Genomic DNA, 16,793 nt, shown 5'->3' on the forward strand with positions numbered 1-16,793 from the left:
GAAAATAAGTATTTGGTCACCTACAAACAAGCAAGATTTCTGGCTCTCACAGACCTGTAACTTCTTATTTAAGAGGCTCCTCTGTCCTCCACTCGTTACCTGTATTAATGGCACCTTTTTGAACTTGTTATCAGTATAAAAGACACCTGTCCACAACCTCAAACAGTCACACTCCAAACTCCACTATGGCCAAGACCAAAGAGCTGTTAAAGGACACCAGAAACAAAATTGTAGACCTGCACCAGGCTGGGAAGAGTGAATCTGCAATAGGTAAGCAGCTTGGTTTGAAGAAATCAACTGTGGGAGCAATTATTAGGAAATGGAAGACATACAAGACCACTGATAATCAGATAATCAAGACCGCTGATAATCTCCCTTGATCTGGGGCTCCACGCAAGATCTCACCCCGTGGGGTCAAAATGATCACAAGAACGGTGAGCAAAAATCCCAGAACCACACAGGGGGACCTAGTGAATGAATCCTGCAGTGCCAGACGTGTCCCCCTGCTTAAGCCAGTACATATCCAGGCCCGTCTGAAGTTTGCTAGAGAGCATTTGGATGATCCAGAAGAAGATTGGGAGAATGTCATATAGCAAGATGAAATCAAAATAGAACTTTTTGGTAAAAACTCAACTCGTCGTGTTTGGAGGACAAAGAATGCCCTAGTTGCACCCAAAGAACACCATACCTACTGTGAAGCATGGAAGCATCATGCTTTGGTGCTGGTTTTCTGCAAAGGGACTAGGACGACTGATCCGTGTAAAGGAAACAATGAATGGGGCCATGTATCGTGAGATTTTGAGAAAAAACCTCCTTCCATCAGCAAGGGCATTGAAGATGAAACGTGTCTGGGTCTTTCAGCATGACAATGATCCCAAACACACCGCCCGGGCAACGAAGGAGTGGCTTCGTAAGAAGCATTTCAAGGTCCTGGAGTGGCCTAGCCAGTCTCCAGATCTCAACCCCATAGAAAATCTTTGGAGGGAGTTGAAAGTCCGTGTTGCCCAGCAACAGCCCCAAAACATCACTGCTCTATAGGAGATCTGCATGGAGGAATGGGCCAAAATACCAGCAACAGTGTGTGAAAACCTTGTGAAGACTTACAGAAACCGTTTGACCTCTGTTATTGCCAACAAAGGGTATATAACAGTATTCAGATACACTTTTGTTATTTACCAAATGCTACCAAATTCATTAAAAATCCTACAATGTGATTTTCTGGAAATTATCATTTTGTCTGTCATAGTTGAAGTGTACCTATGATGAAAATTACAGGCCTCATCTTTTTAAGTGGGAGAATGGCACAATTGGTGGCTGACTAAATACTTTTTTGCCCCACTGTATATACTGCATTTTATACCATCTACAGCACCTTGCCTATGCCACTCAACCATCGCTCATCTATATACTCATATGTACATATTCTCATTCACTCCTTTCGATTTGTGTGTATTAGATAGTTGTTGGGAATTGTTAGATATTACTACACTGTTGGAACTAGAAGCACCAGCATTTTGCTACACTCGCATTAACATCTGATAACCATGTGTAATTGACCAATAAAATTGTGTTTTATTTGGTGGAGAGCCAGACGCGATCACCAGGATGGAACACGGGAGCGTCACTGTGGTGGTGATCCCTTGCTCTTTCTGATGGAGGACGGCACGCTGTCTCACGTGGGCATTGTTCCATACCTCTTCTGCATGCCATAACCACTCGTCCACCGCAGGAGCTTCGGTCTGGCTCGGAGTCCACGGAGCCAGGGCTGGCTAGAACACACTGGAAGGAAGTCAGCCCGGTGGAGGAATGTTGCCATGAATTCAAATAAAATAAAATAAAATGTATTTATATAGCCCTTCGTACATCAGCTGATATCTCAAAGTGCTGTACAGAAACCCAGCCTAAAACCCCAAACAACAAGAAAAACTCCCTAGAAAGGCCAAAACCTAGGAAGAAACCTAGAGAGGAACCAGGCTATGTGGGGTGGCCAGTCCTCTTCTGGCTGTGCCGGGTGGAGATTATAACAGAACATGGCCAAGATGTTCAAATGTTCATAAATTACTAGCATGGTCAAATAATAATAAGGCAGAACAGCTGAAACTGGAGCAGCAGCACGGCCAGGTGGACTGAGGACAGCAAGGAGTCATCATGTCAGGTAGTCCTGAGGCATGGTCCTAGGGCTCAGGTCCTCCGAGAGAGAGAAAGAAAGAGAGAATTAGAGAGAGCACGCTTAAATTTACACAGGACACCGAATAGGACAGGAGAAGAACTCCAGATATACAGTGCCTTGCAAAAGTATTCGGCCCCCTTGAACTTTGCGACCTTTTTGCCACATTTCAGGCTTCAAACATAAAGATATAAAACTGTATTTTTTTGTGAAGAATCAACAACAAGTGGGACACAATCATGAAGTGGAACGACATTTATTGGATATTTCAAACTTTTTTAAGAGATCAAAAACTGAAAAATTGGGCGTGCAAAACTATTCAGCCCCCTTAAGTTAATACTTTGTAGCGCCACCTTTTGCTGCGATTACAGCTGTAAGTCGCTTGGGGTATGTCTCTATCAGTTTTGCACATCGAGAGACTGACATTTTTTCCCATTCCTCCTTGCAAAACAGCTTGAGCTCAGTGAGGTTGGATGGAGAGCATTTGTGAACAGCAGTTTTCAGTTCTTTCCACAGATTCTCGATTGGATTCAGGTCTGGACTTTGACTTGGCCATTCTAACACCTGGATATGTTTATTTTTGAACCATTCCATTGTAGATTTTGCTTTATGTTTTGGATCATTGTCTTGTTGGAAGACAAATCTCCGTCCCAGTCTCAGGTCTTTTGCAGACTCCATCAGGTTTTCTTCCAGAATGGTCCTGTATTTGGCTCCATCCATCTTCCCATCAATTTTAACCATCTTCCCTGTCCCTGCTGAAGAAAAGCAGGCCCAAACCATGATGCTGCCACCACCATGTTTGACAGTGGGCATGGTGTGTTCAGGGTGATGAGCTGTGTTGCTTTTACGCCAAACATAACGTTTTGCATTGTTGCCAAAAAGTTCAATTTTGGTTTCATCTGACCAGAGCACCTTCTTCCACATGTTTGGTGTGTCTCCCAGGTGGCTTGTGGCAAACTTTAAACGACACTTTTTATGGATATCTTTAAGAAATGGCTTTCTTCTTGCCACTCTTCCATAAAGGCCAGATTTGTGCAATATACAACTGAGCTGTAGATCTCTGCAGTTCATCCAGAGTGATCATGGGCCTCTTGGCTGCATCTCTGATCAGTCTTCTCCTTGTATGAGCTGAAAGTTTAGAGGGACGGCCAGGTCTTGGTAGATTTGCAGTGGTCTGATACTCCTTCCATTTCAATATTATCGCTTGCACAGTGCTCCTTGGGATGTTTAAAGCTTGGGAAATCTTTTTGTATCCAAATCCGGCTTTAAACTTCTTCACAACAGTATCTCGGACCTGCCTGGTGTGTTCCTTGTTCTTCATGATGCTCTCTGCGCTTTTGACGGACCTCTGAGACTATCACAGTGCAGGTGCATTTATACGGAGACTTGATTACACACAGGTGGATTGTATGTATCATCATTAGTCATTTAGGTCAACATTGGATCATTCAGAGATCCTCACTGAACTTCTGGAGAGAGTTTGCTGCACTGAAAGTAAAGGGGCTGAATAATTTTGCACGCCCAATTTTTCAGTTTTTGATCTGTTAAAAAAGTTTGAAATATCCAATAAATGTCGTTCCACTTCATGATTGTGTCCCACTTGTTGTTGATTCTTCACAAAAAAATACAGTTTTATATCTTTATGTTTGAAGCCTGAAATGTGGCAAAAGGTCACAAAGTTCAAGGGGGCCGAATACTTTCGCAAGGCACTGTAACAAACTGACCCTAGCCCCCCGATAAATAAACTACTGCAGCATAAATACTGGAGGCTGAGGCAGGAGGGGTCAGGAGACACTGTGGCCCCATCCGAGGACACCCCCGGACAGGGCCAAACAGGAAGGATATAACCCCACTAACTTTGCCAAAGCACAGCCCCCACACCACTAGAGGGATATCTTCAACCACCAACTTACCATCCTGAGACAAGGCCGAGTATAGCCCACAAAGATCTCCGCCACGGCACAACCCAAGGGGTTGAATTCTAGGCGTATCATTCCAAGGAAGGAATCGGGCCCACTCCTACTGCCGGTCCTGGCAGTGAATCATCCGGAACCTCCCCAGCTCCTGGTTAATCCGCTCCACCTGCCCATTAGATTGAGGCCGGTACCCGGAAGTGAGGCTGACCGTGACCCCCAGCTTCTCCATGAAAGCACTCCATACATGGGATGTGAATTGAGGGCCATGATTGAAGACGATATTCCCCGGAAGGCCATAGTGCTGGAAGACCTGCTGGAACAGTGCCTCGACGACCTAGAGAGTGGTAGGGTGACCAGAGAGAGGGATGAAACGGCATGATTTTGAGAATCTGTCCATAACCACCAAAATGATGGTGAACCCATCAGCGGAGGGGAGATCAGTGACAAAATCAATGGAAAGATGAGACCAGGGAAGGTGAAAGACTTTACCTGCTGAAGCGTGCCAAGGAGATTTAAAATGTGTATGTAACGGATGTGAAACGGCTAGCTTAGTTAGCGGTGCGCGCTAAGTAGCGTTTCAATCAGTGACGTCACTTGCTCTGAGACCTTGAAGTAGTAGTTCCCCTTGCTCTGCAAGGGCCGTGGCTTTTGTGGAGCGATGGGTAACGATGCTTCGTGGGTGACTGTTGTTGATGTGTGCAGAAGGTCCCTGGTTCGCGCCCGGGTATGGGCGAGGGGACGGTCTGAAGTCATACTGTTACATGTACACACTGAACATGTGTTGACATGAGTTGACACAGCATCGTCCTGCGCCAAAGTGGGCCACCAGTATTTCTTAGAAAGGTATTGAGTGGTGCTGGTGATACCTGGGAGTCCAATGGTGAGGGATATGTGTGCCAAGGTCAGCACCCGATCTCTGACCCCAATGGGGGGCGTAGATGCGCTCCGGAAGGCAGGTGGCAGGAGTGGGTTCCCTCTCCAGAGCCTGTCGGATGTCCACATCTACGTCCCAAAACACGTGGCCATTGATACGGGAGGACTGGGCTGGCAGACACTCACAGGGCCCTCCACCGACGTTGAACTACAGGGTGCGGAAAAGCAGGTCCTCCGGCATCCTGGACCCCAGGCGGTAATCCTCCTCTCTGACCAGGAGAGGGTGGGATTATGGAGTTGGATCCACGGAAGGCGAAGGATGACGTTGTGCACAGGTGCGGAGGTGATGAGGAAAGAAAGGCTTTCCTGGTGCCTGGGTCCCACGGTGAGGGTGAGTGAAGCTGTGATGTGCGTAATAGTGTTGGGTCCCAATGGTCGCATGTCCAACGCTTGGACTGGAAATGGAGAGGAGACCTTGTATGAGGTGATGTGCAGGTAGGAGGCAAGGGCCTGGTCAATAAAATTGCCTGCTGCATGGGAATGTACTAGAGCTGAAGAAACAATAGATGAGGGACAGCCAGCTAGTGAAATCGATACAAAAAAAGATTTGCCGCAAAGTGATGGAGTACTCATGCCTAACCCAGGAGACGGATAATCACAGGGCCGTCCCTCTGCTCTCGTGGATTCCGGGTTGAGACGTACCGGACACCGTAGAAGCTGGTTCCCCTCCTGGCCACAATAAGGACATAGCCCTAACTGTCTCTGATGGCGTTGCTCAGCCGCGGGGAGGCGTGTGGCCCCTACCTACATGGGTTCAGGCTCTGACTGAGCACGTACTGCGCTGTGGTCATCCTGCTGTAGTTAGCGTAGGCGCTCCCCCTCCTCTCTGCCCTCCAGTGGACCCCCTGTGAACAGAGCCATGAACCCCTCTTAGGATCCCAGCTCCTCCTCTCTCCCAGATGGCCATAATCCACTCCAATGTCTGTCCGGTCAGCAGGAAAATAACCGTGGCAACCTTGGACCTCTCCGTGGTGGGGGCTCCCATCTGATGAGTGGAATAGAGGGAAGGGACAAACGGGCATCGCTGACCTGGGCGGACTGTTGGATGGGCTGGGGTGCAGGCTCACTGGGTCGACTTGTCCTCCGCTTGTTTGAGGTGACGCCTCTAGTGAATTGTCGAGACGTTGAAGAACGTGCAGGACCTCATCCAGTTGTGCCAGCTGGTCATGATGTTGGCAAAGTAGGTGTCCCTGTTCGCTGACCATTTGGGAGATGTCGTCATTAACTGCTGCTTCCATTTGGTGAGGCAGTATTCTGTAATGTTGACGCAGGGAGTCAGGAATCAGGTGCAGTTAGTGAGTTTAATATTAACGAACATAGAACGATACAAGACAAACATCCGACAAAAAAACATAACCAATAATGCCTAACCAAAACTGATAACAAAAGAGAGCTATATAAAGGGCAAGTAATCAGGGAGTAATGAAGTCCAGGTGTGACGCAGGTGTGCGTAAAGATGGGTTGCCAGGACCGGTGGTTAGGAGACCGGTGACGCTGAGTGCCGGAGAAGATGTGACAATTAAATGCATTTTCTCCCCTCGTCAATCTACACAAAATAACCCATAATGAAAAAGTAAAAAACAGGTTTTTATAAATGTTACCACATTTATAAAAAATAAAAAACAGAAATACCTTATTTACATAAGTATTCAGACCCTTTGCTATGGGACTACAAACTGAGCTCAGGTGCATCCTGTTTGAGCTCAGATGCATATCATCCTTGAGATGTTTCTGCAACTTGATTGGAGACCAACTGTGGGAAATTCAATTGATTGAACATGATTTGGAAAGGCACACACCTCTCTATATAAGGTCCCACAGTTGACAGTGCATGTCAGAGCAAAAACCAAGCCATGAGGTCGAGACAGAATTGTGTCGAGGCACAGATCTGGGGAAGGGTACCAAAACATTTCTGCAGCATTGAAGGTTCCCAAGAACACAGTGGCCTCCATCATTCTTAAACGGAAGAAGTTTGGAACCACCAAGACTCTTCCTAAAGCTTGCCGCCCAGCCAAACTGAGCAATCAGGGGAGAAGGGCCTTGGTCAGGGAGGAGGCCACGAACCCGATGGTCACTCTGACAGAGCTTCAGAGTTCCTCTGTAGAGATGGGAGAAGCTTCCCGAAGGACAACCATCTCTGTAGCACTCCACCAATCAGGCCTTTATTGTATAGTGGTCAGACAGAAGCCACTCCTCAGTAAAAGGCACATGACAGCCCACTTGGAGTTTGACAAAAGGAACCGAAAGGGCTGTCAGACCATGAGATACAAGATTCTCTGGTCTGATGAAACCTAGATTGAACTCTTTGGCCTGAATGCCAAGCATTTCGTCTGGAGGAAACCAGGCACCGCTCATCACCTAGCCAATACCATCCCTACGGGGAAGCATGGTGGTGGCAGCATCATGCTGTGGGGATTATTTTCAGCGGCAGATACTTGGAGACTTGTCAAGTTCAAGGGAAAGATGAACGGAGCAAAGTACAGAGATAGTTCCTGGATGAAAACCTGCTCCAGATCACTCAGGACCTCAGACTGGGGTGATTGTTCACCTTCCAACAGGACAACTTGAGAGAGAGAGGCAGGATAGAGATAAAGGAGAGAGAGGCAGGATAGAGAAAGGGGCAGGATAGAGATAAAGGAGAGAGAGACGGAGGCAGAAGATAGACAGGCAGGAGAGCGTTCAGTAAAGATCACTGGGACTCAGACTCACTCTGTCTATTTGGCTGGTGAGGAGGGGGTGAGCCGGGTAGCAATGACTTGATAGGGCATTGTTAGCACTCAGTTGGTGTCATTATAAGTGGATGTATCGTATCGCATTGCCAGACATATTGTATTCTCACATTAGCGGCTGGAGACGAGTCCAGTGGATGTATTGAGTTGCACCACCCACCCCACCATTTTGCCCTCAGAACAGCCTCAATTTGTTGGGGCCATGGACTCTACAAGGTGTCGAAAGCATTCCACAGCGAGCTGGTCCATGTTGACTCCAATGCTTCCCAAAGCGTGCACCAGCGTTGCAGTTCTTGACACAAATCGGTGCTCCTGGCCCCTTTTACAGTACCATACCCCAGTCAAAGGCACTTACATTTTTTAATGGCATTACATACCCAATCAATGTCTCAATTGTCTCAAGGCTAAAAAAATCCTTCTTTAATTAACCAGTCTCCTCCCCTTCATCTACACTGACTGAAGTACAGTGGTTTACGAAGGTATTCACCCCCCTTGGCATTTTTCCTATTTTGTTGCCTTACAAACTGTAATTAAAATTTAAAAAAATTTGAGGCCATTTTATTTACACAGGATTGCCTACCACTTTGAAGATGCAAAATCATTTTAAATTGTGAAACAAACAAGAAATAAGACAAAAAATTGAAAACTTGAGGGTGCATAACTATTCACCCCCCCCAAAGTCAATACTTTGTTAGAGCCACCTTTTGCAGCAATTACAGCTGCAAGTCTCTTGGGGTATGTCTCTATAAGCTTGGTACATATGGCCAAAACATGCTTCAGCTCCTTCAAGTTGGATGGGTTCCACTGGTGTACAGCAAACTTTAAGTCATTCCACAGATGATCAATTGGATTGAGGTCTTGGCTTTGACTAGGCCATTCCAAGACATTTAAATGTTTCCCCTTAAACCACTCGAGTGTTGCTAAGCAGTATGCTTAGGGTCATTGTCCTGCTGGAAGGTGGACTTTTTTTAAACTAAGTATGTGACTTCTGAAGGTAATTTGTTGCACCAGATCTTATTTAGGGGCTTCATACATAGCAAAGGGGGTGAATACATATGCATATACCACTTTTCAGTTGTTGTTTTTTTTGTATTTTGTGAAACAAGTTTTTTTTTTTTCACTTCACAAATTTGGACTATTTTGTGTATGTTCATTACATGGAATCCAAATAAAAATCTATTTAAATTACAGGTTGTAATGCAACAAAATCAGAAAAACGCAAAGGGGATGAATACTTTTGCAAGGCACTGTGTATTTAATAAACAACAATAAAAGGCGATCATAGCTTTCGCCTAGATTCATTTGGTCAGTCTGTCATGGAAAGAGCAGGTGTTCTTAAGCTATTTGGGTCAGGGTCTGATCACTACTTTTCCATCAGAGCAAGGAATGCATATTGCATCTATGCCAATGTATTGTGCTGATATGTAACTCTTCCCAAGCAAGAAAAAAATGAATTGTCGCTCAAACAGAAAGGGGAACTAACAGAGTCACTGAAAATAACCAAAACAAAAAAGGTGGGGTTTTAGGAGGGGTTCTAAAAGACACTCACAGGGGTGTCCACTGAAAGTTGACTAGCAACATCAACTGGGACCAGAAAGACACCCACCATTAGCGCCCACTAAATTTGACCAAGAGGCAAACAAAACAAAAAAAACACACCAAACTTAAGACAGGAAGCAAACCAAAAAGTGGAGCAAAACAGAAACAGGGAAGATCAGACAAAAGATTGTCTGTCTAGAAATCAATTAGGGAGAGCAAACTAAAAGGTGTTAAACCTCCACATCTCTCAAGACAACAGGAGCCCTGGGACAGCACAGGTAAAACACCTTCCCACTAATGAGATGACAAACGAGCGCCGGTGTAACACATACTGACTAACGAGGTGAAACCAATCTGTGTGCCCCATGTGCTAACGTCCAACGTCTAAATATAAATGGAAAAACCAAAGCCTGTAACTGTGACCAATGATATGTGAACAAGCACTCTGTATATTGTATTTTGTTGTGTTTTTGTTATAGATGCTCAGTGTGAGAGGGCTCCACAATGCTGTATAGACTGATGACAGACATACCTTGTGTACTACTGTTGCTCTCTGAATTAATGTAATACTCTCTCAATGTATGTTGCTAGTGAGAGAGTTCCAGAACAGTATAGGCAGTGAAACTGACAGACAGCCATATGCTTTAATGCACTCTGTGGCACCGTTGGCCAAAGCTCTGGGGATGTCATATTCCTCGCTCTTCATCGATCCATCTCTCTATCCCCCCTTTCAATCTCCCTGTCTGTTCCAGTCTTAATCCTGATGTCTCCTCCCATACCTCTCCTTATTGGTTTAATCACCCTCTGTCTCCCTTCCCTCCTTTTCTATCCCCTTATCCCTTTTACATTTCACTGTTTCCATCCCTCCCTCTCAACCTTTCACTTGTTTACCATCTGATCACCTCTCTTTTATTAAACCCCATGCCCTCGGGTGTGTATGAACATTTCTAAAGCATAAATCACAGTCCACAGAACGCGCGCCTTCCCAACTTTCCCAACCAACGCGGTTCTGTGTATGCATCTTCTATTCATTTGAATGTGTTGACAGTTTAAGAAATAGGTTGAGCAACGCTGAGAATTCGAAAGTATGAAAGCCAACGGTCCAACATTCTAGAACATTGATGTGCGTAGGCATACACAATTTGGACTCTGATTGATGCTTAACACACTCATGGTAGAACTTCGATCCCTCAACACAGATACACATGAGAAGGATAGTTTTAAACAAGCTTTATCCTGTGAGTTTCCAATCCTGACAGACTGCGAATGTGTGGATCATCCCAGACCTGCGGTGTAGAGTCGGTATGGATTGTGAGAGTGTTGCATAGTGTTGCTTTGTTTCTTGTCCCTCAGGTTGCAAAGCCCTGCTCAAGTGTTTGGAGCCTGTTGTTGTTGGTTACTGACTGTTGTTTTTCCCGTCCCAGGTTACAAGGCCCTGTTAAAGTGTCTGTCAGGAAGGTTCTGTAGCAGGGAGCTCATCGGCATCATGGGGCCGTCAGGGGCTGGCAAGTCCACTCTGATGAACATCCTGGCTGGGTACAGGTGAGACGGGTCAGAATGGGCTTGGTCCAGGTGAGAACAGGATCGGGGGGAACTGTTGCATAGCAGTCCTACACTACTGTACTGAGATAGGAAACCATGGACTTTCTCTGATCTGAGAAAGTGGCCAAGATGCAGGAAGACCATATTGAATAAAACAGTCTCTGATCACTCAGATCAGATGCAAGTGTCACTCATTTACTGTTTGTTTCTATGTTTGTGTAACAGAGAGACGGGGATGAAGGGTCAGATCCGGGTGAACGGGCGGCCGAGGGATTTGCGTAGCTTCAGGAAGATGTCTTGTTACATCATGCAGGACGACATGCTGCTGCCAAACCTCACCACGCGGGAGGCCATGATGGTGAGGTCACCTTGCTTGTTAGTCAGGTTGATGGTGAGATCACCACAGAGATGATGGTGAGGTCATAGTTAGTTATGCTGCTGCCACACCTTACCACACAGGAGGTCATGATGGTGAGCTCACCCTTCTGTTAGACATGTAGGCCATGATGGTGATGTCACCTCACATATGTAGGCTATGATGATGAGATCACAGTTAAACATGCTGCTGCCATGCCACACCACGCGGGAGGCCATGATGGTGAGGTAACCTTATTACTTCCATGGAGACCATGATGGTGAGGTCACTGTTAGATGAATAGATAATGTTGTTGGATAAGGTGGTTGGCATGGACCTGACCCTTCTAGGGTTCATTTTCTCATGTTATGTCTCTCTTATATTAGGTGGCTGCCAATCTGAAGATGAAAGAGAGCATGGAAGTGAAAAAGGAATTGGTGAGTTTGACTTAATATACTGTAGTGGGATAATATTTGATATATAATATTATAAATACCTCACATCAAATAAAATGTTGTCACATGCGCCGAATACAACAGCTGTAGACCTTACCGTGAAATGCTTACTTACAAGCCCTTAACCAACAATACAGTTCAAGAAATAGAGTTAAGAAAATATTTACTAAATAAACTAAAGTAAAAAATAAAATAAAAAGTAACACAATAAGATAACAATACCGAGGCTATATACAGGGTGTACCGGTACTGAGCCAATGTGCGGGGGTACAGGTTAGTCGAGATAATTTAGGTAGGGGTAAAGTAACTATGGATAGATAATCAACAGCAAGTAGCAGCAGTTTAAAAACAAAGGGGGGGGGGGGTTAATGTAAATAATCTGGGTGGCCATTTGATTAATTGTTCAGCAGGCTTATGGCTGTTAAAACCTTTCTAGGGCAGCTCGACAACATTCCGCTGAAAAGGAGAAATTCAAAAATATTTTTTTGAAATATGTACCTTTCACACATTAACAAGTCCAATGCAGCAAATGAAATATAAACATCTTGTTAATCTACCCATCATGTCCGATTTAAAAAATGCTTTACAGTGAAAGCACAACATATGATTATGTTAGGTCATAGCCAAGCCAAAAAAACCCACAGCCATTTTTCCAGCCAAAGATAGGAGTCACAAAAAGCAGAAATATAGATAAAATCCATCACTAACCTTTGATAATCTTCACCAGATGACACTCATAGGACATCATGTTACAGAATACATGTATGTTTTGTTCGATAATGTGCATATTTATATCCAAAAATCTCAGTTTACATTGGCACGTTACGTACAGTAATGTTTTCATAACAAAACATCCAGTGATTTTGCAGAAATACTCATAATAAACATTGATAAAAGATACAACTGTTATTCACAGAATTAAAGTTAGACTTCTCCTTAATGCAACCACTGTGTCAGATTTTTTAAAAACTTTACGGAAAAAGCATAATCTAAGAACGGCGCTCAGAACCCAAAACAGCCAGAGGAATATCCGTCATTTTGGAGTCAACAAAGTTAGAAATAACACCATGAATATTACATTATCTTTGATGATCAGAAGGCACTCCCATGAATCCCAGTTCGACAATAAATGACTGATTTGTTCCATAAAGTCCATCATTTATGTCCAAATAGCCACTTGTTGTTAGCGCATTCAGCCCAGTAATCCATCTTCATGAGGCGCAGGCACTTCGTCCAGACAAAAACTCAAAAAGTTCCATTACAGTCCTTTAGAAACATGTCAAATGATATATGGAATCAATCTTTAGGATGTTTTTAACATAAAACATCAATAATGTTCCAACTGGAGAATTCCTTTGTCTGAAGAAAAGCACTGGAACGAGAGGTAACTCTGTCGGGAGCGAGCGTCATGAGACCAAGGCACTCTGCCAGACCACTGACTCAAAGAGGTCTCATTGAGCCCCTCCTTTATAGTAGAATCCTCATTCAAGTTTCTAAAGACGGTTGACATCTAGTGGAAGCCATAGGAAGTGCAACTTTATCCATATCTCAATGTGTACTCGGTAGGCCAAGCTTTGAAAAACTACAAACCTCAGATGTCCCACTTCCTGGTTGGATTTTTCTCAGGTTTTCTCCTGCCATATGAGTTATGTTGTACTCACAGACATCATTCAAACAGTTTTAGAAACTTCAGAGTGTTTTCTATCCAATACCAATACTAATATGCATATGTTAGCATCTGGGACAGAGTAGGAGGCAGTTCACTCTGGGCATGCTATTCATCCAAAAGTGAAAATGCTGCCCCCTATCCCAAAAAGGTTTTAAAGAGCCTTTTGGACCTAGACTTGACGCTCTGGTGAAATTTAGGTCCTGGATGGCAGGAAACGTGGCCCCAGTGATGTACTGGGGCTTACGCACTACCCTCTGTAGTGCCTTACGGTCGGATGCTGAGCAGTTGCCATACCAGACGGTGATGCAACCGGTCAGGATGCTCTCGATGGTGCAGCTGTACAACTTTTTGAGGATCTGGGGTACCATGCCAAATCTTTTTACGACTGTCTTGGTGTGTTTGGACCATGATAATTTGTTGGTGATTTCATCATGTGACTCATGATAAGACTGTGCAATTGTCCTATTAAAAGGTGTATCTGACTCCATAAAGATGATTTAACAATATGCAAGAGACAATAGCTGAGTTGCAGTAACAGAAAGGTCAATAAATGTATTTAATTACTTTGTAAAAGGGATGATAACATTATACAAAGCATAAGATTAAGTCACAAAGCATTAACAAGCATTACAAGGCATTATTCTAGACACCTCGATTCACGTTGAGGAACAATGGGTAAGTAATTCTGCTTTGAAAGTTGATCAACTTGTAACCTCACTTTTGAGAAAATGGCCTTTGAACGTTTTGGTACCGACTGGAGAGCTCTTCTTTGTCTACACCCATTCAGCATCACACCCTTTTAAGCTTTAGCCCCACCCATCTCTTTTAAGGGGGCGGCAGGGTAGCCTAGTGGTTAGAGCGTTGGACTAGTAACCGGAAGGTTGCAAGTTCAAATCCCTGAGCTGACAAGGTACAAATCTGTCGGTCTGCCCCTGAACAGGCAGTTGACCCACCTAGGCCGTCATTGAAAATAAGAATTTATTCTAATCAGCATCCAACGTTTTAGGAGAAAGCTCCAAATCTAACCTATGCTGAAAGTAGAATCTAGATGGTCTACCAAACAAGGTAAAAATATGTTGTTCTGTCCCTGAGCAAAGCAGTTAACCCACTGTTCCCCGGGCATCGAAGACGTGGATGTTGATTAAGGCAGCCCGCACCTCTCTGATTCAGAGGGGTTGGGTTAAATGCGGAAGACACATTTCAGTTGAATACATTGTTGGACAACTGAATAGGTATCTCCCTTTCCCTACTCTGATGGCCGGCAGGCTGTCAAAAATGTGCAGGAGGATTTCCTCTGCCTACGTTCCAACAGCACCTGACCATACGCCCTTCCCTTTTACAGATATCACAATAAAACTTTGTGGGCTGTTTGGGATTAACCTCTGTATCTGTCCCAGTTACTGCAGTGGAAAAATATTTAGGTAGCTTGGTCCCCTCGCACACCAGAGAGCAGCATGGATGCACACACCACACCCATAGGTTGGACTGTATCTGAAACAGACAAATCACTTTGGTGCCTATTGTGCTCTGTTATAATGAATCTCTCTGCATGTCAAGTAGAAATTACATGCCTGGAGTTCTGATTGCAAGTGCTCTATTTTGAGCTCTTATGTCCACTTCACAGTGGTATCATAGTTTGCTGTTTTCCCGAGTAAAAATTCAACAAGCTCTAGAATTAACATCTTAGATTTGTTCTTATTTATGCCAATATATTGCATGTTTTTCATGGTTCGGGCTAGGCCCCTGGGTTCCAGGGAAGGGAAATCTTAACACTACAGCATACAATTACATGTTAGACGATTCTGTGCTTCCAACTTTGTGGTAACAGTTTGGGGAAGGCCCTTTCCTGTTTCAGCAGGACAATGCCCCTGTGCACAAAGCGAGGTCCATAAAGAAATGGTTTCTCGAGTTCGGTGTGGAAGAACTTGACAGGCCTGCACAGACGCCAACCTCATCGAACAACTTTGGGATGAATTGGAACGCCGACTGCGAGGCAGGCCTAATCGCACAACAATGCCCGACCTTATGAATGCTCTTGTGGCTGAATAGAAGCAAGTCCCAGCAGCAATGTTCCAACATCTAGTGGAAAGCCTTTCCAGAAGAGTGGAGGCTTATATCAGCCCATGATTTTGTAATGAGAAGTTTGACAAGCAGGTGTCCACACACGTCACCATTTACTGTAGTGGGGTAATATTGTGTATGTTTTTAATTACTTTGTAAAAGGAATTATAACATTATTCTAGGCATGATCAGAGAGTGAGGGAGAAATAATGCCATGGCCCGTAGCTCATGGAAGAGACATAGAAAGAGAGAGAGAGAGAGAATGTGTGTGTCACCACAGTTGGTCTGGAACAAATAAGAGAGACAGACAATGAATGAGTTGTTGACCAATACTATTACTTAAACTCCAATCAGATATCAGACCTACAGGATGCAACTCCTGCTTCTCAGAGGTGAGACAATGGGGGTTGGAGAGATAATGACAACACAGAGGAATTTCTTGCATACAGTTGATAAGAAGAGTCACTTCGGGGTCTGGGCTGCTCTACAATACTGTATATACTGTACATATAACATCCCAGGTTTACAGGGCAACACCGTATCGTCTAGAAAGACATTGCCTGGAAATCTTAACGTTCAAATGTTTATAGTAGTGTATGTTTATGTGTCTGACCACCAGGTAGATGAGATCCTGACGGCCCTGGGACTGCAGGAGTGTGCCCAGACCCGCACCATCTCTCTGTCTGGTGGGCAGTGCAAGAGACTGGCCATCGCCCAGGAGCTGGTCAACAATCCCCCTGTCATGTTCTTTGATGAGCCTACCAGGTAGGTACACACCTGGTATACTGACACACCTGGTACACACTGACACAGAGGAAATACTGCCTAACAATGATGTTGGGTGGGAATCTGCTTTGTTGCTGCGCTGCTGTCCCCCTTGGTGCTGTCCCAACAAGCACAAGCTAACGTTTGTCATCTCTCTCTCTCAGTGGTCTGGACAGCGCATCCTGTTTCCAGGTGGTCTCTCTCATGAAGTCCTTGGCTCAGGGAGGGAGGACAATCATCTGCACCATCCACCAGCCCAGCGCCAAGCTCTTTGAGATGTTTGATAAGGTAACTAAATTCAAGCTTTTATGCCATTCAACAGTATGTATGTTATTGTACAGTATCTAGGACTGACTGCCATATGCTTTGTCATTAGCCTAACATTATTTTAACTGTCGTAATGAAAGTGAGGTCTATACTGTTGGTTATGATGTCCGTAGCCTGCTGGTTTTCTGTTCTACCTGATAATTAATTGCACACACCTGTTGTCCCAGGTCTAAATCAGTCTCTGATTAGAGGGGAACAATGAAAAAAATGCAGTGGAGCTGGCTTCAAGGTCTAGAGTTGAGTTTGAAGGCTCTAGACCATATTTCGAGCTCAGTTGTTATGTCAAAGCATTAGCATGCATAATACATAAAGGCATTAGTCATGTATAATTCAGA

The 16,793-nt window shown here is 44.6% G+C and overlaps 1 protein-coding gene across 2 annotated transcripts in view; it reads left to right on the forward strand.

The window, feature by feature from the left end:
- abcg4a (ATP-binding cassette, sub-family G (WHITE), member 4a) overlaps positions 1-16,793 on the forward strand; it is a 48,502-nt gene that overhangs the window by 18,762 nt on the left and 12,947 nt on the right. For both annotated transcript variants that reach the window (XM_036933355.1, XM_021619008.2), the window contains exons 3-7: positions 10,709-10,826; positions 11,052-11,184; positions 11,568-11,618; positions 15,986-16,131; positions 16,296-16,419. In XM_036933355.1, coding sequence (XP_036789250.1) covers positions 10,709-10,826; positions 11,052-11,184; positions 11,568-11,618; positions 15,986-16,131; positions 16,296-16,419 — 572 coding nt within the window. The remainder of the gene's footprint in view (positions 1-10,708; positions 10,827-11,051; positions 11,185-11,567; positions 11,619-15,985; positions 16,132-16,295; positions 16,420-16,793) is intronic.

The sequence above is a fragment of the Oncorhynchus mykiss genome, chromosome 10, assembly GCF_013265735.2.
Source record: "Oncorhynchus mykiss isolate Arlee chromosome 10, USDA_OmykA_1.1, whole genome shotgun sequence".
NCBI classification, from domain to species: domain Eukaryota; kingdom Metazoa; phylum Chordata; class Actinopteri; order Salmoniformes; family Salmonidae; genus Oncorhynchus; species Oncorhynchus mykiss.